This window comes from Poecile atricapillus, chromosome 4, assembly GCF_030490865.1.
Source record: "Poecile atricapillus isolate bPoeAtr1 chromosome 4, bPoeAtr1.hap1, whole genome shotgun sequence".
Classification (NCBI taxonomy): Eukaryota; Metazoa; Chordata; class Aves; order Passeriformes; family Paridae; genus Poecile; species Poecile atricapillus.
In genome coordinates, this window is record NC_081252.1 from 76,312,491 (window position 1) to 76,333,277 (window position 20,787).

Consider the following 20,787-nt stretch of genomic DNA (forward strand, 5'->3'; position numbering starts at 1 on the left):
ATGCTCACTCATCATCATAAAGACTGAGGAGCCAGGCTCTGCTGCTTGGCTCCCTAAAACAGAGTCCCTTGCTGGGCCACAGGGATTCGAGCCGGGGGAAGCAGCAGGGAATGGTGCTGAGGGAGCCGTGCCCCATGGTGAAGGAGGTGTGTGGAAGGGAAGTTATGGAAGCACATCACCTGAATTTACAGACGGTTTTGGAGGAGAGCTGGAGCTCATCACGTTGCAGGGGGTTAAAGGAAGGTGCCGTGGCCGGGAGGGGGACAGGACATGGCCCAAGTCCCTGTGTCACTGCCCACAGTCAGGAGCAGGACACGCGTCCAAGGCCATGGGGCCGGTGCTTCCATCGGAACGGGAGGGTCGGGAGGAGGGGAGAGATGCCGGGACCCTCCAGGAGGGCAGGGGCGAGGAAGGAACCAGCCCGGGGCTCGCCGGGAGAGAGGGGCCGTGCCCCAGCACAGGTGCACGAGATGCCCGGGGATGTGGGGCAGGGATGTGGGGCAGGGATGGGGGGCAGGGATGTGGGGCGGGGATGCGGGGCGGGGATGGGGGGCGGGGATGTGGGGCAGGGATGGGGGGCAGGGATGTGGGGCGGGGATGCGGGGCAGGGATGAGGGGCAGGGGATGAGGGGCAGGGGATGAGGGACAGGGATGCGGGGCCGGGATGCGGGGCAGGGATGTGGGGCAGGGATGAGGGGCCGGGATGCGGGGCCGGGGATACGGGGCAGGGATGGGGGGCAGGGATGAGGGGCAGGGGATGAGGGGCAGGGGATGAGGGACAGGGATGCGGGGCCGGGATGCGGGGCAGGGATGTGGGGCAGGGATGAGGGGCAGGGGATGGGGGGCCGGGGATGCGGGGCGGGGATGGGGGGCAGGGATGGGGGGCCGGGATGCGGGGCAGGGATGGGGGGCCGGGGATGCGGGGCCGGGGATGTGGGGCAGGGATGAGGGGCAGGGATGGGGGGCAGGGATGAGGGCCGGGGATGTGGGGCTGGGATGCGGGGCCGGGGATGTGGGGCAGGGGATGCGGGGCAGGGATGTGGGGCAGGGATGCGGGGCAGGGATGCGGGGCGGGGATGGGGGGCGGGGATGTGGGGCAGGGATGAGGGGCAGGGATGTGGGGCCGGGGGGAGGAGGCGGGGGCCGGAGCTCCAAGCCCCTCCCCGAGGGCCGCGCTGGGGCGGGGGCGGCCCGGGGAAGGCGGCGAGGCTGCCCCGGCGCTCGGGCACGGCGGAGCGGAGCCCGCCGCAAGTTTCGCTGCTGACAGAGGAGGGAGAAAACAAAAAATAAAAACACACCGCCAGAAAACAAAACAAAGAAAAAAAAAAAAAAAAAAGAAAATATATAATAAGAAGAAAGGAACATTAAATCATTAATAGGCATAAAAGAACTGTCGCGGCGGGGGAGCGGCCCCTCGGCGGAGATGGGGCGGAGGGCGGCCCGCAGCCCCCGGAACGAGCCGGGAATGAGCCGGGCCCGGAGCGGGGCCGTGTGAGCTCGGGCCGGGGGGGCCGGGCCGGGGCCGCCTCCCTCCCTCCGCCCTGCCCTGCCCAGCCCTCCGCGCATCCTCCGGCACCGCCGAGCCGCGCCGGGCCGGGCCGGGCTCCCAGCCCTGCCCAGTCGTGGGGCCGAGCCGCGCCGAGCGGGAGGATGAGGGGCATCCTCTGCTTCTGCACCCTGATCCTCCTGGGTGAGTACCGCGGCGCGGGGCCAGCGGGGGCACAACTTTCTCCGGGCTCGCTTGCGGGGGTTTCTCGGGCGCTCCCGGGCGGGGGCTCCCCAGAGCTCCCCAGAGCTCCCCAAGCCCCGGGAGCCGCCACCGGGGCCAGGCTGGACGGGCTCGGAGCAGCCCGGGCTCGGGGAACGTGTCGCTGCCCGTGGCAGGGGGGTCGGAACGAGATGCTCGCGAAGGTCCTTTCCAGCCCAAACCATTCCATCGTCACCTTTCTGTCGCCTCCTCTGCCCTGGAGCCGAGCGCTGGGCTCTCTCCGCTGTCGTTTGGGATCATTCGGGATCGTCCTGCGCGGCAATGCCCAGATAAAGCCCCGCGAACCCCGGCACTTCTCGGGGAAGAGGAGCCCGGAGGGGCCGTGCTGGGGAGGGGGAGGCAGAGGATGCCGAGGCTGGGGAATGCTTTGGGGCAGGTGGGAGCCGCTGGCAGCCCAAGCCCTGCCCTGCCTTGTGCAGCCCCAGCCCGAGCGAGCCGCGCTCGGGGGTCCCTGCTGCGGATTTCCCCGCAGCCCAGAGCCCGGCCGTCCTCAGGGCTTTGTTCTTGCACCGAGAGCGGGCAGGAAGGACTCCGGCTGCTTCCCCCACCCCGCTGGAGCCCCAAAGGCAGCCTCGTCCCCTGGCGTGGCCGGGAGCCGCTGTCCCCGTGTCCGCGGGGATGGGGCTGCAGCTCCCGTGCCTTGAGCATCCCGCTCGCATCCTCCCCCTGCTCTGCTCTGCTCTGCTCTGCTCTGCTCTGCTCTGCCCGGACGCTTCTCCTGCCGGAATTCCCGGGTTCCTGGGAGAAGGAAAGGCGGTGAGGGGGCTCCAGCCCCGGCAGAGGCTGGGGAATGCCCGGCTGCTGCCACCCCGGCTCCTCCCCTTGGGGTATCTTGTCCCCTCCCTGTGCTCCACTCAGGCAGCGAACGCAACACCGAGCCCGTGTTTAAATGGAGCAGGAAAGGCTGTGGGGAGGCTGGGAACGGGACCGCCTGTTCTCTTCGGGGGGTCACTGGGGGAGGAGAAGCTCTCGGGGTGACGGGGACAGCCCGGGGAGCCCCCGAGGGGCTCTGCCCTCCCTGGGGAGGCTCTGCCGGAGCTCCAGGTGACTCCCGGTGCCGGCTCTCCTGTCACTAGATGTCAGCAGCAGCAACTCTTCCGAGTCCCGAAGCTGTGGGGAGGGCAAATTCCACCCCCAGGCGGGCCCGAGCATCCTCAGCTTTGCTCCGGGGGCTGGGAGTGCCCCGGGACCCGAGGGGCAGGAGCTGTGCCCGGAGCTGGGAGTGCCCCGGGACCCGAGGGGCAGGAGCTGTGCCCGGGGCTGGGGATGGGCTCCGGGACCCGAGGGGCCGGAGCTGTGCCCGGGGCTGGGAGTGCTCCGGGACCCGAGGGGCAGGAGCTGTGCCCGGGGCTGGGGATGGGCTCTGGGACCCGAGGGGCAGGAGCTGTGCCCGGGGCTGGGGATGGGCTCAGCCTCCCCCAGAGCTGCGGCTCTTCCCGGAGGCTCTGGGTGCGAGTCCGGGGCTCTGCAGGATCCGATTTCCAAGCGGTTCGGATGGGCTGGCTGTCGATCTCCTGTCTGACTGACTGACTGGATTGATTGCTCTAGAGAAAGTGGACTGAGAGAAGAGAGCGAGTGGCCAGTCCTGCACTGTGGGCAATGCCTTTGGGAACAGGGGACAGGTGCTGAGGATACACCTGGCTCCTCTGCCCCAAGCCAGAGCAGAGCTGTCAGCTGCTATTCACCCTTTGCCCTTTTGATCCTGGGGTCTCCGGAGGGACCTTTTCACCCCCGAACTGGCATTTGACCCCTGCAGGCACAGCACCAGCCCAGCAGATGATACTGGACACCCTCAGCCTTTCTCTAGGTGTTTTTGGGATGTTGTGTTATGGAAGGAGATGTGCTCGGGGGATCCCCTGCAGGGATCCAGGGTGCAAGGCTGGAGAGGGCAGGCAGGAGCCTGGCAATTCCCAGCTCCATCCCCAGCTCCATCCCCAGCTCCATCCCTGCTGGTGATGCAGCCTGTGGGCAGCAGTGCCAGCTCCTCCAGCTCCTCGCCTTTGCTGTGTCCCCCTCTGGCATTTTTGGGATGATCCTGGCTGGAGGAGGCACTTTGTGGTGAGATTAGGGCTGTCCAAGGTGGGACAAGGCAGTGTCACCATCAGCCAGGCTGGATGGGGGTCCCAGCCTCCCGCTGGCACAAACACACAGGGTGACCCAGAGCAGGATTGAGCCCTGGTTTTATTTTCCTCAGCTGCTTTTCAGCCAGATCAGCTCCCTGGCCCGTGTCCCCAGCAGCCGCATTTCTGGCAGAGCGAGGACAGAATGGGAGCACAGTTCCACCCCTGGGGACAGGCACATGGCTTTGGGGAGCTTCACTGCTGCTGTGGTGTCCCCTGATATTTCCTGAATTCACGGTGTTGGCTCCTAGTGCCCCTCACGGGACAGTGGAGAGGCATTCAGGGAGCCTTTCCGGAAAATCAGGGCTCCAGGAAGCGCTGGTACAGTTAAATATAAAGGGACATTTATTATATAAATTATATATTTATTATATTTATATTAATTATTTATTATATTCTATTTATTATCCCATATATATTAAATATAAAGGGACATTAATCGTGCAGGGACACTGTGAGCAGCTCCCAGGGCAGTGCCCAGGTCTCAGAGGCCACAGCAGTCCCTGCACTAACGAAGCAGCAGTGATTAAAGGATGACTGCTGGGCACAGCTGGGAGCAGCAGTTTGCTCTCAGCCCCCCTGGGACCCAGAGGCAGCTCTGGCCCCGCGGTGCAAGGCAGGAGCCCAGATGGAATCGGGGCCGATTTCTGCAGCAGCTTGGGCTGCTCTGCTCCTTTGCATCATTCCTGGCGTGTGTTTCCCACAGGCTCCTCACAGATGCAAACATGAGATCGTTCAGTGGATTTTCACCTGGTTTGGGAACTCAGATCCCAGGGGAAAAGCAAAAAAAAAAAATCTCTTGAAAAATGCATCTGTGTGTGTGTGAGAGAGGGAAACTCTCCTTAAATTAGTGGCTTTGTCAGTTCTGACAGGAGCAATCTGTTATTTGCATCAATAGGAATGTGATATTTATGTCTGTCCGTGTTGGTGCAGAGGAGAAATAAAACTTCTCCCTCAACAGGCTGCCCTCCAACGCCGTGCAGATTCCTCTGCAAGGATCTTACCACACCCAGAAAATATTTTTTCCAGAGCTCTGGAGCCTTAAATAGTAATTATTGCTGGGTAAAAATTAGTAGTACTTAAGGCTAACAATTAGTATGAATTACTGTGAACAGCATTTTATTTTGCTTTTGGAAACAGAAATGTCTTCCCTGTTCTCCTGGCAATTTTCACAGATTATTCCTATTGTACCTGAATTTCCCTTCATCATTTTCACACAAGACTTGTTCATTTTTATAACTTTCCATTTGGTCATTTTAAAACATGGCTTCTGATGTCTCTAAAGTTTGCCACCTTTTGATAAAAATACCTTGCTACCAAGATATTCATGATTCCTTTTTCCCTCTAGTGGACTTTATATTCCTTTTGCTTCCTTAAAAATATATAAATGACCTCTTTCTTCTCAACCCAAAAGTGAGAGAGGACAAATTGAAAGGTAGTTCTCCTGCTAGAAGGATTTTTTCAGAAGAACACATTTCATTGAAAAAACAGAAAGGAACAAAACTATGAAAAGCTTGTTCCTGTCAATCTTTGGCTCAGTACAGCTCCCTTGTTTTAAAAGCATCTGTCAAGATGCCCTCTCAAACACCTCCTGGCAGTGAACCCACGCCTGGGGGGCTGAGGGTGGGAGCTGAGAGGGGCTGGGAGGGGTGACTGCCCCATCCCTTCCATCCCAGCTGGGAAGGGTCACTCCTCCATCCCTTCCATCCCAGCTGGAACAGGTGACCCCTCCATCCCTTCCATCCCAGCTGGGAAGGGTCACTCCTCCATCCCTTCCATCCCAGCTGGAACAGGTGACTGCCCCATCCCTTCCATCCCAGCTGGAACAGGTGACTGCCCCATCCCTTCCATCCCAGCTGGGACAGGTGACTCCTCCATCCCTTCCATCCCAGCTGGAACAGGTGATTCCTCCATCCCTTCCATCCCAGCTGGAACAGGTGATTCCTCCATCCCTTCCATCCCAGCTGGGACAGGTGACTCCTCCATCCCTTCCATCCCAGCTGGAACAGGTGACTGCCCCATCCCTTCCATCCCAGCTGGAACAGGTGACTGCCCCATCCCTTCCATCCCAGCTGGGAAGGGTCACTCCTCAATCCCTTCCATCCCAGCTGGAACAGGTGACTCCTCCATCCCTTCCATCCCAGCTGGAACAGGTGATTCCTCCATCCCTTCCATCCCAGCTGGAACAGGTCACTCCTCCATCCCTTCCATCCCAGCTGGGAGGGGTCACTCCTCCAGCCCTTCCATCCCATCTGGAACAGGTGACTCCTCCATCCCTTCCATCCCAGCTGGAACAGGTGACTGCCCCATCCCTTCCATCCCAGCTGGAACAGGTGACTCCTCCATCCCTTCCATCCCAGCTGGAACAGGTGACTGCCCCATCCCTTCCATCCCAGCTGGAACAGGTGTGATTCCTCCATCCCTTCCATCCCAGCTGGAACAGGTGATTCCTCCATCCCTTCCATCCCAGCTGGGAAGGTTCAGCTGGGGCTGCCTGGGGCTGGCTCCTGGGAAAGCAGAGTGGGAGCTTGTGGTTGAGAGGGTGAGTCTGGAGAGGTGGGTGGGAGGTGGAACCATGGATGATCTCTCCTGCAGATGGAAAGGGAGAAAAGCCAGGGGTTTGTGTCCAGGGGGGTTGGGATGGAGCACAACACCCAGGGCTGTCTCACACAGGGCAGGAAGGGTCTCCAGAGGTGAAGCCACCATTTATCCTGGGCAAGGAGAACCTGGGAGTGCCACCAGGAGAAAAATGAGTCTGCAGGAAGGTCAGATCACATCTAAAGCCCCCGTGAGCCATCCAGGATCTGGGGCTGACTGCAGGTGATGCCACAGCTGCCTCTGGCTGGGCTGCAGGAGCTTGCTGGGTGTTGAGAGAGGTTGTTGTCCTCGTGGATATTTCCAAGCATCTCACCTGAGAGGTGGTGGATGCCCCACCTCTGGAAACGTTCAGGCTGGGGCTGGATGGGGCTGGGAGAAACCTGGTCCAGTGGAAGATGTCTCTGCTCTTGAAAAGTTCCTTTCAACTCAAACCAGCCTGTGACTGGGATTGTTGATTAAATGAACTTTAAAAGGTCCCTTCCAACCCAAACTGTTGGATGCCTCTAGGGTGAGAAGTCCTGTCCCAGCTGCAGATCTGCCTGGGGCCCTTTGGTCCCTCAGCAATGGCACATCTTTCCCTGGCCTCGGGAATGGGATCCATGCCCAGCACACACCCCTGGAGTGTCCTCAGAGCCTGCTCATCTCCTGCACCCTCTGCCAGAGCCGCTGGGGCTCTGGGGTTCAGCTGCCTGCAGCAGGAAGGGAGGGGTGACCCCCAGAGAGACAGAATAAACCTCACTGTCCACTGCCTCTGTGTCCTCTTGGGGAAAAGAGGTTTTCCCTGTATCCTGTTGTATTTGATAAATATTCTCCAGCTCAGAACTGCTCTGGCCATATCCTGTCACTCTCAGGTCTCATCTCTCTCCACCTCCCTTCATGTGAATCCATCTCCTTCCTCCACAGGGGTCCCCTCCAAGGAGGCTCAGGGGGAATTTCTGGCTCTGCACAAGTCCCTGGCAGGAGGGGACAGCCGGGGGGGATTTGGGATCTGCTCCAGGGAACAGGGACAGGAGGAGAGGGAACGGCCTCAGGGCAGCTCAGGGTGGATTTTGGGAATATTCCCACATGGAAAGAGTGTGCAGCCCTGGCCCAGCTGCCCAGGGCAGGGGTGGAGTGCCCACTCCTGCAGGGATTTCAAAGCTGTGTTGGTGTGGCACTTGGGGACAGGGGCAGTGGTGGCCTGGGCAGTGCTGGGGAATGCTTGGACTCAGTGGTCTTTTTGAATTTAGAGGGCTTTTCCAATTTAAATTATTCTTTGACTCTATTTCTCTCTTTCTCTGCAAATCCATCTGGGAAGCAGTTTGCATGAAAGATGCAGTGTAAACACTTGTGCTGTGGCTTTGATTTATAGAATCCAACTGGAAGCCCTGTTGGTGATACCTGTCCCCACCGAGTGCTCTGGCAGAGTTATTGCAGCACTCCCCACTCGTGACATGTGGCTCGAGGGGCTGCTTTGACACACGAGTGCAGGCAGCTGGGCTTTGAGGAGAAAGGGATGGGACAGATTTTTTGGTGCTTCTTCCAAAAGGAGGATCAAATTACTCATCTTTCAAACATCTCCAGGCTCAGCCATCTCTTTGTTACCCCCTCGGGGATGGCACTTTGGGCTGGGAGTTTAAACAGCTCCAGATGCTCATGGGCTGTGAGTTAAGGCTTGAGAAACTGCTGGGTTCTCCCTCCTCACTTCCTGCTGCTTGTACCCTGAGAAAGGAGCCCAAGCAGATCATTTGGGTCAGAACTCACCTGCAGGGCTGCTGTGGCTGCAGGGCTGTGGCTGCAGGGCTGCTGTGGCTGCAGGGCTGTGGCTGCAGGGCTGCTGTGGCTGCAGGGCTGTGGCTGCAGGGCTGCTGTGGCTGCAGGGCTGCTGTGGCTGCAGGGCTGTGGCTGCAGGGCTGTGGCTGCAGGGCTGCTGTGGCTGCAGGGCTGTGGCTGCAGGGCTGCTGTGGCTGCAGGGCTGCTGTGGCTGCAGCGCTGCTGCGGCTGCAGGTCTGCTGTGGCTGCAGGGCTGCTGTGGCTGCAGGGCTGCTGTTGCTGCAGGGCTGCTGTGGCTGCAGGGCTGCTCTGCTCACAGGGTTCACATCTCCTCTGCCTCCTGAGCCACCCTGGCTGTGAGCCCAGGGAGCAGCAGAGGTGCTCCTGGAGGAGTTCAGCTCCAGACAGTCAGCAAGGGGAGCAGCCCAAGAGTCCCTGCCTGCTCTGAGGTCTCTGGAGCCTCAGAGCTCAACTGGACCCAGCAAATGCTCAGGACAGGTCCTGGGAGAGCTCCAGGGTGCCTTAAGAGGTGGTGAATTGAACCCAATCTCTGCAAAATAATCAGGCTTTGCTTCAAGCTTTGCATCAAATGAGGCTGGCTGGTGCCTCCTGGGAAATCCCATCCTCCTCGATTAATCAGAGCAAGGGAAATAAAGGGCAGCTACAGCCTCATGGGAAGGGAGCCTTCACCTGGAACACGGCTGTGAATTTGTGTTTGGAGCAAACACGGTGTCTGGACCACCACTCTGCAGAGTTCATGTGGTCCTGTCCGTGAGAATTTTACATAAACAGTCAAATCAATCATAAAGGGGTTTGAATTTCTCAATTCATCTTCTTTTACTCTTGCAGTCTTTATTGAACGCTTTGCTCTTTTTTTTTGGTTCTCCTGCTGCCCAAACTGGACCCCCTAAGTGTCACCTCCACCTTATTTTACTGTTGCAGCCTTTATTGAACACTTTGTTTTGTGTTTTCCTCCTGCTGCTCTAATTGGATCCCTGAAGGGCATCACCTGCACCGTGATTATAACTTTAATGTCTTTCTGTCCCTTCTCAGTCTGGTGGAAGCTGTTCCTGCCCCTGGCAGGGCACAGAACGGGATGAGCTTTAAGGTCCCTTCCAGACCAAAGCATTGCAGGGTTCCCTGACTGTGTTCATCCCCATGAGAGGTGTCTGGGACCTGCACTCCAGCTCCAAAGTGTTTCCTGCACACGCAGGGATTTCTCTTGCAGCCAACCCAGCCCCGCTTCCCGCAGGCTGCTCCAGTAAGAGAATCCAGGAGGAGGCTGACAGCTCCTCAGACACCTGTGTGTGACTTGGGATAGAACTTTTGCTATCAGAGAAGCCATTTCTGCTGGCACTGGAGCTTCCCTGGGTGTGCAGAGCGGTCAGCAGCCCAGAGATCTCAGATCTCAGAGTTCTCAGCTCCCTGCAGGCAGGGCCAGCAGCTGTCTCCAGGTTCCCTTCCTTGCTGCCCGTGTTTCTCTTTGGAGGCTGCTGTGTGCTGCACCAGGCTCTTTAAAAGCCTGACACGAGGCTGGAGCTGACAGAACCCCCAGAATCTGCTGGGATGAAGGCTGCAGGTGAGGACATGGTGTCTCTTAATGGAGAGGAGAGCAAAGTGCACGCTGAGTGATCAGCCAGGGCTTGGAAAGAGTCAGAGCGTTTGACTTGTTTGCATAAGCCCCAGACAGGGCTGTGTGCTCGAGTGTTTCCTCTGCCTGCTGAGGAATTCACTCCTCCTTGCAAGGTTAGTTGATTTGACACGACTTACAGCAATTTCACGGTACATTTTTCCCCCCTTCCAAGACATTTGTTTTGTTTTTTCCTCTTGGTGAGAGAACATAACCCAGCAAGAGAGACAAAGTGCTCACCTTGGGCTGCTGTCACAGCCGTGTCAGCCCCGGGGCAGAGCTTTCCTTCAGTGTGGGAAAGGAGCTCAGGGGGCCGTGGTGGTGCTCAGAGCCTGGAAAAACCTCGGAGGTAACGTGGCAGGTGTCTCCACAAGGAGCTGGGATGGAAGAGCTGTGTGTTAGGAATGGAATATCTTCAGAACAGACCAAGCTGTGGCTCTGACCTCACCCTGAGCCCCCAATCTGGGCACTGTGGGCTCACAGCTTTGGTCTGCAGGGAATTGCTGCAGGAGGAACTGAAATCACTGCACTCTATGGACTCAGAGGTATTTTCTAACCTAAATCGTTCCATTAATAAAATTTGATTTCATCTCACTAAAAGGAAGGGAGAAGAGCCAGTTTCCCCTTAGGGGGCTGATGGGATCACTGGAGGACTCATCAGGCTTTGGAGAATTAGCAAACCTTTAAAGCAGAAGTTTAAAGCCCTGTGGAACTCCTCAAAGGTGCTCGAGGTCCCCATCCCCTGAGAATATGCTGATTTTCCCTGTCCAGACAGAAATCTTGTCTCCTTTTTGTCATCACTTGGAATGTTAAAAGGAAATGGCCTGAGATGAGAAGCCTCCTGTAGGACTGAGCTTTAGAGGCTTTCCTGCTGTTTGCTGAACTGGCACAACAGGAGTTCTCCAGAGGCCCAGAAGTTCTGCAGAGGGAACCGTGGAGAAGGTTCAGAGCAGATTCTGCTCTGGAGGTGGGAAGTGGAAGAGAAGAGGCTCCCGAGGTGTCAGACAGAAGATGCAGATGGAGCTTCCCATGATGACGAAATCCAAGAGTTGGGAGGAGAAACGTGTAGGACTGAGGAGCTCTGAGAGCCCTTCTGGGTCCAGGGAAGCCCCGAGGTTTGGCTTTTCCTCCTGCAGAAGGGGATGTGATTCCCTGCAGGGGAAGAGACAGCTCAGGGAGCCATCAGTCAGCGTGGAGCATGGACACACATCCCGGGAAAAGCAGTGTCAGAGTTACCACCCTCCTGGGACTAATGCAAGGAAATTCATCTCCCTCTCCTGGTATTGCTTCATTTCTCCTCCCGACAGGCCAGGGCAATCCTTAATGTGAGCAGGAGAGCCCGCTGGTAATTAAGTGCCTGGCTCCAGGGGGTCCAGATCTCTAATTGAGTTCATTAGATGCTCTATTGCATTGCCAGCAAGTTTTGATCGTAATGGAAGGGCTGGAGCAAAAACCAAACTAACAAACAGGGATTAAAAAAACCCAAATAGCAAGAAGAGATCCAGTGAACTCCCCCTGAAGTGTTTCATCTGCAGGGTGAGTCTGCCCCATGGGATGAGGAGTTGCAGCATCTGTTTCTGGATCTCTCAGGTTTTGGATAGTGATGCAAATTCACCACATCCAGGTGTAAAATAGGGATAAAGCAGGGGAATTCTTGTGAGGTAGAAGCAGGAGATAACCCTGTGTTTGACCCGGGGTGTTTGTGTTTGTGGGAAGCAGAGAACGAGCTGGGATCAGAATTTCTCACACAACAAACACCCCAAGCTCTTCCTTTGTGCTGGGGCAGGACCCAGAGCCAAGCAAGGCGCTCCAAAATCCTTCCCCCATCCCTTGCACGGGATCAGCGATCCTGCCCTGCTCTGGGACTGGGGATGTGCTCTGCTCAGGAGCCACACAGGGGGAGCAGAGGGTGGAACAGAAAAGCCTCTGCTGAAAGAGCAAGTTGGAGAACAGAAGCTCATTCCTCAGAAAAATATTGGGCTTTTGGTACAGTTTGACTTTTGAACAACAATGACAGATCAGGAACAGTAAAATTTGAAATAAAAGGTAGCAAGTGGAAAATAAAATGCTCATTAAGTATAATTCCAGGGGAAGAAAAATGAGGACTAAAATGAAACTGCAGATGTTTTTCTTCTGTTTTATCTGCTTTTATTAAGAAAACAGAAAATGGTCTTCCCAGAGGGACCTTGGACAGAAAGAGAAATGGAATTTGTCTCTCATCCCCTGCCCACACACCAGACAGGGATGGTCCCAGCAGGAAAAGGGTTTCATCCCACCTGGTTTTCACCTGCTCTCCTGAACTCCTCCTTTCAGTTGAGGGGAGGAGTTGGCAGGTCTGGAGGGACACGGGCCCTCTCTGGGCTGTTATCTATGGTTGCTGTTACCTCCAAGGACTGCAAAGCCAATCCCAGGGACACTTCCAGATCTTTCCTTGGTCACTTGAACCCAGCCTCAGCCACCAAGTTCTCCTGTCCTCCAAGGAAACAGCTGATGCTGGAGGGAGAAGTCAAGGACCCATCATTTCAATCTAAACAACTGAAAAAAAGAAAAGATGAAGAAAATGAGATTAAAACATTATCTATTGTTTTGTTTTTCTAGTTGCAAAGCCCAAATTTTGCCAGGGAACTTATTTGTCCATGATTAAAGGAGAAAGAAAGAAATCCAGTGAGAAATTTCTGTTTCACAGAGCTGATGGCTCCAGTCCTAAGGGTGGTTGGAACTGCATGGAGCTGGTGACTCTTCTGGTGGTCACAGAGGCCACCCAGAGCCCAGGTGCATTTGGAGCCACAGGAGTTTGCTTGTCCCACCTGTTCAAATCCCTGGGGAGGTTTTGGCCAAGGACCATTCCCAGTCGGTGTGCAGGGGGCTGCTCTGCTCACAGGCAGGAGTTTAACAGTGACTGAGGCACTTTGGGGTCGTTTGGAGCATCATTCCTTAGTGAGGTGAGCGAGTCAGGGCACTGAGACCACGCTTTCCCTCCCAGACACCGCTGGACCAGCAAGTTCCACTTGAATCTCCTTCAAGCCCCTGCTCTGATCTCCTTTCTGCTGCTCCCAGCCCAGGAGGCAGAGCCCTGGCAGTGACACGAGGTACCGTGAAGCAGATGATGGCACTGGCTGGTTCCTGGGGAGCAGATGGATCTGGGTGTCCGGGGCACAGAGGGGTGTGCAAACACACGGAGCCAGCAGGGCCAGGCTGTGTGAGGCCAGCAGCAGCTCCCTGCCCTGCCCTCTCCAGCAGGAAAAGCCTTTCCTGGCTGCCACTGCAGGCAGCACCACCCCAAAGAGCAAGGGAAGGCACGAGAGAGATGCCTGGGGGTGCTGGGTTTATCCAGAGCTGAGGAGGGAAGAAAGACACGGGGGAGAGCACGATCACAGTCTATAAATACCTTCAAGGTAACAGTGCCAGGGAAAGAAGAGGATTAGTCACACTCCTGTAAGACAGCGAGGGGAGGAGAGGGAGCAACAGCGTGAAGCACTGAAGGAAAGAGTTTTGAGCATTAGGAGTGAAATGTTTAGGCTATTTTTCTTTTCTCATTCATAATGGAAAAAGAAATTGCAGGGTCTCAGTTTGACTTATCCTTGAGGCTTGATGAAATTTTTTCTGGAGAGCTGTGAGTCATGGGGAGTGACCAGTGCATCATTGTGTAGGATCTGCAGGTCCTGGGTGCATCCAGGAGCTCAGCAAGGGGCCAGAGTGGCCTTGGAGACAGCAAAAGTGTCACCAGGCAGAGGTGCCTGCAGCACCTGGAGTCCAGGGGTGGCCACAGCCCTTTCCCTTTCCCCCAGCACATCCCAAATTCATGTTGAGGGTCCCGTGGGGAGATGGTGCTGCTCAGCCCAAGGTCTCAGTGGCCACTGGGTGTTGGGGCTGGGGGGCTCAGTGCTGGATGCTGGGTCTGGACAAGCCCTGAGCTCTGCCTGTGCTGCCGTGGTGATGAGCTGGCTCCTCCTCTGCACTCAGTCTGGTACCTCACAGCCAGCGTCACCCTCTGCCCCTCCTGCCCTCTCTGCTCCCAGGTCACCTCCATCCCTCTCTGTTCCCAGGACACCTCCTGCCCTCTCTGCTCCCAGGACACCTCCATCCATCCCTCTCTGCTCCCAGGACACCTCCATCCCTCTCTCTGCTCCCAGGACACCTCCAGCCCCCTCTCTGCTCCCAGGACACCTCCATCCCCCTCTCTGCTCCCAGGACACCTCCTGCCCTCTCTCTGTTCCCAGGACACCTCCATCCCTCTCTGTTCCCAGGACACCTCCAGCCCTCTCTGTTCCCAGGACACCTCCATCCCCCTCTCTGCTCCCAGGACACCTCCATCCCTCTCTGCTCCCAGGACACCTCCATCCCTCTCTGTTCCCAGGACACCTCCATCCATCCCTCTCTGTTCCCAGGACACCTCCATCCCTCTCTCTGCTCCCAGGACACCTCCATCCCTCTCTCTGCTCCCAGGACACCTCCATCCCTCTCTGTTCCCAGGTCACCTCCATCCCTCTCTGTTCCCAGGACACCTCCATCCCTCTCTGTTCCCAGGTCACCTCCATCCCCCTCTCTGTTCCCAGGACACCTCCTGCCCTCTCTGCTCCCAGGACACCTCCAGCCCCCTCTGCTCCCAGGACACCTCCTGCCCTCTCTGTTCCCAGGACACCTCCATCTCTCTCTCTGTTCCCAGGACACCTCCTGCCCTCTCTGTTCCCAGGACACCTCCATCTCTCTCTCTGCTCCCAGGACACCTCCTGCCCTCTCTGCTCCCAGGACACCTCCTGCCCTCTCTGCTCCCAGGACACCTCCTGCCCTCTCTGCTCCCAGGACACCTCCATCCCTCTCTGCCCCCAGGACACCTCCATCCCTCTCTGTTCCCAGGACACCTCCATCCCCCTCTGTTCCCAGGACACCTCCATCCCCCTCTGTTCCCAGGACACCTCCATCCCCCTCTCTGTTCCCAGGACACCTCCTGCCCTCTGCTCCCAGGACACCTCCATCCATCCCTCTCTGCTCCCAGGACACCTCCTGCCCTCTCTGTTCCCAGGACACCTCCATCCATCTCTCTCTGTTCCCAGGACACCTCCATCCCTCTCTGCTCCCAGGTCACTTCCTGCCCTCTCTGCCCCCAGGACACCTCCTGCCCTCTCTGTTCCCAGGACACCTCCATCCCTCTCTGTTCCCAGGACACCTCCATCCATCTCTCTCTGTTCCCAGGACACCTCCATCCATCTCTCTCTGTTCCCAGGACACCTCCTGCCCTCACACCTGGCCCTGCTCTCCCTGCCATGGAGGTGAGCAAGGCAGGAGTTCTGAGGTCCCTCCCTGAGGGCTTGGCTCCAAGTCAGGCTTGGACAATCACTCCTATTGTCACCTTCCATTGTGCTGGGACTCAAAAGTAAATGTTTTCAAACACATATGAGTTCCTGCTGCCAAGATTTCCCCCCTCTCCTCAAGTAAGTGCCAAGTGTCTTCTCCTAACAAATCAGCTGGGCAGATATAGGTGTCCCTGGAGAAAACCCCTCAGGCTGGTAAGAATCAACAATTTGATTCAAGCTAAAGGTAAACAATTTAATCATATTGCTCTTCCAACAGTGTTCTCCAGAGCAAATGAATCCTGTGTATGTCAGACTGTCCCCCCCACTGGTTTTTGAGCCCCTTGGGCGGATCAGACAGGATCACAGATTCATGGAATGGTTTGGGTTGGAAGGGATCTAAAAGCTCATCTCCTTCCACCTCCTGCCACAGGCAGGGACACCTTCCACTAGCCCAGGCTGCTCCAAGCCCTGTCCAGCCTGGCCATGCTGGATGAGAAGTTTCAGAAGTTCAGGTCCCACAAGTTTTGGAGATGGGAATGAGCTCCTCTTGCAGCCCACTGTAGGAAAGGTGAGTTCAGAGCAGAAGAGATGTGTGTGGAAGGAGATGTAGAAGCCCAGCTGCTTTCAGAGTGCTGCTTATTTTGTCCCAGGCGAGTATTTCCTCTTGGGAGTGTGGGTGGCTTGTTGCAGGAGCTCCCCCAGGTTGTGTTTTCTTGCTGTGGTGGCACCTTGAGCATCCAAGGATGAGGGAGAATCGCTCGAGGGCAGCAGGTGCCTGCTGGGGGGAACTGGGGAACGAACAGGCTGGTGCAGAGACCCCCAGGGTTTGAGTTCCTCTCCAGGATCACAGGGAGCAGAGCTGGGAGCTGTTCCAGAGCTTTCTGTGGGCTCCAGCAGCCGCCCAGTGCCTCCCCCGGCTGCAGGCTCAGCTGGGACACAGGGACAGCTCTGTCTGTCCCACCCGGTCTGAGCATGGCAGGGGCTGGCAGAGGCCGTGCCAGGGCAGCCCTGGGTGAGAGTTGGCTCTGGTAGCTCCTGTGACCCCACACAGGGATTGGGGAATTGGGGAATTGGCTCTGGTAGTTCCTGTGACCCCACACAGGGATTTGGGAATTGGGGAATTGGCTCTGGTATCTCCTGTGACCCCACACAGGGATTGGGGAATTGGGGAATTGGCTCTGGTAGCTCCTGTGGCCCTGCACAGGGATTGGGGAATTGGGGAATTTGCTCTGGTAGCTCCTGTGACCCCACACAAGGGAGCAGCAGGGATTGGGGAATTGGGGAATTGGCTCTGGTAGCTCCTGTGGCCCCACACAAGGGAGCAGCAGGGATTGGGGAATTGGGGAATTGGCTCTGGTAGCTCCTGTGACCCCACACAGGGATTGGGGAATTGGGGAATTGGCTCTGGTAGCTCCTGTGACCCCACACAGGGATTTGGGAATTGGGGAATTGGCTCTGGTAGCTCCTGTGACCCTGCACAGGGGAGCAGCAGGGATTTGGGAATTGGGGAATTGGCTCTGGTAGCTCCTGTGGCCCCACACAGGGATTGGGGAATTGGCTCTAGTAGCTCCTGTGACCCCACACAGGGGAGCAGCAGGGATTTGGGAATTGGGGAATTGGGGAATTGGCTCTGGTAGCTCCTGTGACCCCACACAGGGGAGCAGCAGGGATTGGGGAATTGCCTCTGGTAGCTCCTGTGGCCCCACACAGGGATTTGGGAATTGGCTCTGGTAGCTCCTGTGACCCCACACAGGGGAGCAGCAGGGATTTGGGAATTGGGGAATTGCCTCTGGTAGCTCCTGTGGCCCCACACAGGGGAGCAGCAGGGATTTGGGAATTGCCTGGTGCTTGCTCTGCATTTGAGCAGTGTTCACCCATGTGAACCTCACTGCCCCTTCCCTTCCCTCCTTGGCCTGCTGCAGTTCCCCCCAGCCCAGGGCAGCAGAGCTCCTGATCTGCCCCTCTGTGCTGCACAGAAATCACAAAGTAATGGATCACAAGGAAAAAAGGGTGAAAGGGAAGGAGGGAAAAAGATGTGTGCATCTTCACGGTGCTTTTGTTTTCTGACAATGTTGACATTATGTGGAGTAACCAAGTATAAAATCTGCCCATTGTTTGGGAGCTGGTGTGCAGGGAAGATGTTATTATCCCAGCCTTTTATGCCTCTTTACCCTGTCTGGATCAGAGGAGATAAATGTGTAGATAGGAGCCTCAGCTCCTGTCTTTATTTAAGCTGTCAGGTACTGCTGCGTTATTTTATGATGATTGTTATAGAAAGCCTCCACAAAGAGATATATGTTTCTATATTCCCCCTTGTTTCCTATTTTAATCTATAATTTAATAATAAAAGAGATGTATTTCCCTTTATTATTTTTATTTGTAGTGTCAGTGCTTCTCGTTCACTCTTATTTTTCAAATAAACATTCACAGTCACAAAGCACTTAAAATATGCACATAATCAATCTTCTCTGTTCTCTTTTGGGCTCCCTTTTGACTATTACTGCAGTCGTGCTTTAATTTACACATTAATGCTGGAGTGTAAATGCCATCCTCAGTGTACAGCACTGGTGGGGACACGGTGGGGACACACACGAGCGTGGCCTCAGCCACTGCCCACGGCTCAGGTCAGGCACATCTGCAGGGGAAAGGAGGAAATGCCACTTCTGCCCAGGTGAAACAGCCCACAGAGCCAGGAACAATTTGGAGCAGGCTGCCCAGGGAAGCTGTGGCTGCCCCACCCCTAAAAACGTCCCAGGCCAGGTTGGACGGGCTCTGAGCGAGCTGATGTTGGAGATACCCCTGCTCATCACAGGGGGGCCAGGTGACCTCTGAAGGTCCCTTTCTGTATAACCATTCCATAATTCTGTGTTTCTCTGGGGCCAGAGCCAGAAACAGCTTCCTCAGCTTGCAGGGAAACGCTTCCCACCAGCAGCTTCCCAACAATGTCTCAGCTGCTCCTCAGCACAAGGTGCAGGCTGAGGCCGAGCTACAGCGGCTCAGCAGCCAGCAAATGTGAGCAGGAAACACACAGAGTGAGCACAGAGCTTTGCTGGGCCCATGTTCACCCTCCTGCCTCTTCACAAGCATGGACAGGGACTTTCTCTTCCTCTCTTCTGGTTGAGTTTCTGCTGGTTTCACCTGTTCATACCCCAGGCAGCCAAAGGCCCCTGCTGGTGAAAGGGGTTGCTGAAAAGCGAGTGATTGATGTATGAAGGGACAGAATTACAGATTCACAGACTGGTTTGGGTTGGAAGGGACCCAAAACCTCCTCCAGTGCCACCCCAGCCATGGCAGGGACAGCTCCCAGTGTCCAGCCTGGCCTTGGGCACTGCCAGGGGTCCAGGGGCAGCCCCAGCTGTGCCAGGGCGTCACCCCTCCCATGGAAAAGATGTTTTTCCTATTAATAGTATAATGAAATATCAAACTGATTGGTTTGATCTCTAAAGGCTTTGTGATTGTAAACACTTCTGTTCAGTTACCCAGGACAGCATCTCCACTGGCCCTCACGGCCCCACATTTCTCTCTTGGGCATCAGAGCTCTCTTCTGTTCCCAGCACTGGAGGGACCCAGAGCTGCTGCAGCGAGTCCAGAGGAGGCACCAAGGTGTTCAGAGCAGCTCTGGATGGAGCAGCTCTGCTGGGAGGAAAGGCTGGGAGAGCTGGGATTGTTCAGTCTGGAGAAGAGAAGGCTCTGGGGTGACCTCAGTGTGGCCTCCAAGCGCCTGAAGGAGACAAAAAGAAAGATGTAAAGAGACTTTGGCCAAGGAGAGACAGGACACAGGGAATGGTTGGACACTGGGGCTTGGAGCTCCTGGGACAGTGGGAGGTGTCTCTGCCCATGGCAGGAGCTGGATGAGCTTTAAGATCCCTTCCAACCCAAACCATCCTGTGATATTCAACAATTCAATGACACTGTTAACAGATTCTGGGATTTAATTACCTGTCAAGGCTTGTATAATACCTTCCAAAATATTGAGGTGTTTTCACTGTATCAGGGCACTGAGCTTCCCAGGGGTTCCTGGGAGGGTTGGGTACCAGAGAAGGAGGTGAATCTGTGGGCCTGATATCTACTGTACAGACAGATTCTGGGTGAGCTTGCTTCAGCTGAGCTCATCACTGTGACTTCTCTGGTTCTTGTTCTCCCTAAATCCCTAAATCCTGTGGCCTTTCCTGCCTGGAACATCCACGCAGACTGCAGCCATGGGCTCCAGAAAGCAGCACAGGAATGACCGTGCTTGAAGCCAGCGAAGGGCTGGTGGTCTCTTGGGTTAAACAAAGAAAACATCTCACTCCTCTTCCTCCTCTGCAAAGATGTGTCTTTCATCCTCTGCAGAGACTTAGAATCTTTTGTCTTTTGGGAGAAAGTGTCTGCCTTCTGTTTTGTTTTTATTTTGGGATTTAAAATGATGTCATAGCCTTTACAAAGCCAGAAGTGCTCAGCCTGGGAGCATCACTCTGACTGACGTGAGGATGGGCTCTGTGTATGGCCAGCTCCCAAGGTGCCCGATGAGCACGTGAGCAAACGTCCTCCCAGGAAATCTGCAACAACAGCTGCTTGAACGGTTTCCAAGTAGGAACTTGGCACCACTTCAGATTTAAAATACAGACAATTAGTGGAAGTGGTTTCAGTCTCGATTATTTCCCTCTTATGGCAGAAAAGGCATCTGTGGAAAGCCGGACAGTTTCTTTCCAAGAGTGTTGAAATCGTGTCCAAAGGGAACAGGAAGGGATTCCAGAAGTGGCTCAATCTCTTCTTCCTGCACATCTGAACCCTGTGCCAGGCAGGACCCACCTCTGTCCAACATTTCCTCAAGTCCTGGCTCTAGAAACTGTAACAGGAGCTACAGGGGTTCTCAGCAACATTTTTACTCTGTTTAGTTTAAATCTATTCACTAACATCCAAATGGAAGAGTTACATTTTTTAGAAAACAATCAGGAACAGTGAACAGCTACAGAAATGATTCCTTCTGCTCCCAGGCTGAAACTTCCAAGAGGAGAAAACACATGAAAAGAACCCTGGGACACACAGAGTCTAACACAAACACGTCTCTGTTCTGGTGGGGATTTTTCACTTGGGCGAGCTGATATTGCTGTGTTTACACCCAGCTCGTGCTCCTGCTGTCAGGTCACAGCGATTCAGGAGGTTTCCCCACATCCATCACTTCTCTCAGTGGCAGTGGGAGGCTCCTTGGAGATGTCCAGGAATCCAGATCCATGGATGGGCCGAGGGCACAAAGCTGCTGCCCCCACAGCACTCAAAGCAAGGAACAAGTTCCTGTGCGTCACAGAAGAGCAGAGTTGGGAAGCTCTGCTTTGTCCTCTCCCTGCCTGTCCTTAGCTGACATTTAAACTGCAAAGGTGCACAGCCCAGCCTTCCCAGCACGTTTCCCAAGACCCAGGAGAGCTGCACAAACTGAAAGTGTGTTCTCCCTGCACCCCTGAGCCGTGCTGGCTGCTCCTGAGTGCTCCCTGGGACATGGAACCCCCAGCCCTGCACCAGAGCTCCGTTTCTCCGAGGATGAGCTGCAGAGCCTCCAGCAGAGCCCATTTCCTTCCCCAGGGCCCCACGTTGTTGCTCAGCACCCAGGTCTGCAGGATGTGCAGTGTTTTGGAAGAGCCAATTTGA

The 20,787-nt window shown here is 55.9% G+C and overlaps 1 protein-coding gene across 3 annotated transcripts in view; it reads left to right on the forward strand.

Moving 5' to 3' along the window:
• Positions 1-1,209: 1,209 nt before the first annotated feature.
• Positions 1,210-20,787, forward strand: part of LOC131579176 (GDNF family receptor alpha-4) — a 70,368-nt gene continuing 50,790 nt past the window's right edge. For all 3 annotated transcript variants that reach the window (XR_009277658.1, XM_058838760.1, XM_058838762.1), the window contains exon 1: positions 1,210-1,690. Coding sequence is in view for 2 of the 3 variants with exons in the window: in XM_058838760.1 (XP_058694743.1) it covers positions 1,651-1,690 (40 nt within the window). In the remaining variant the exon portion in view is untranslated. The remainder of the gene's footprint in view (positions 1,691-20,787) is intronic.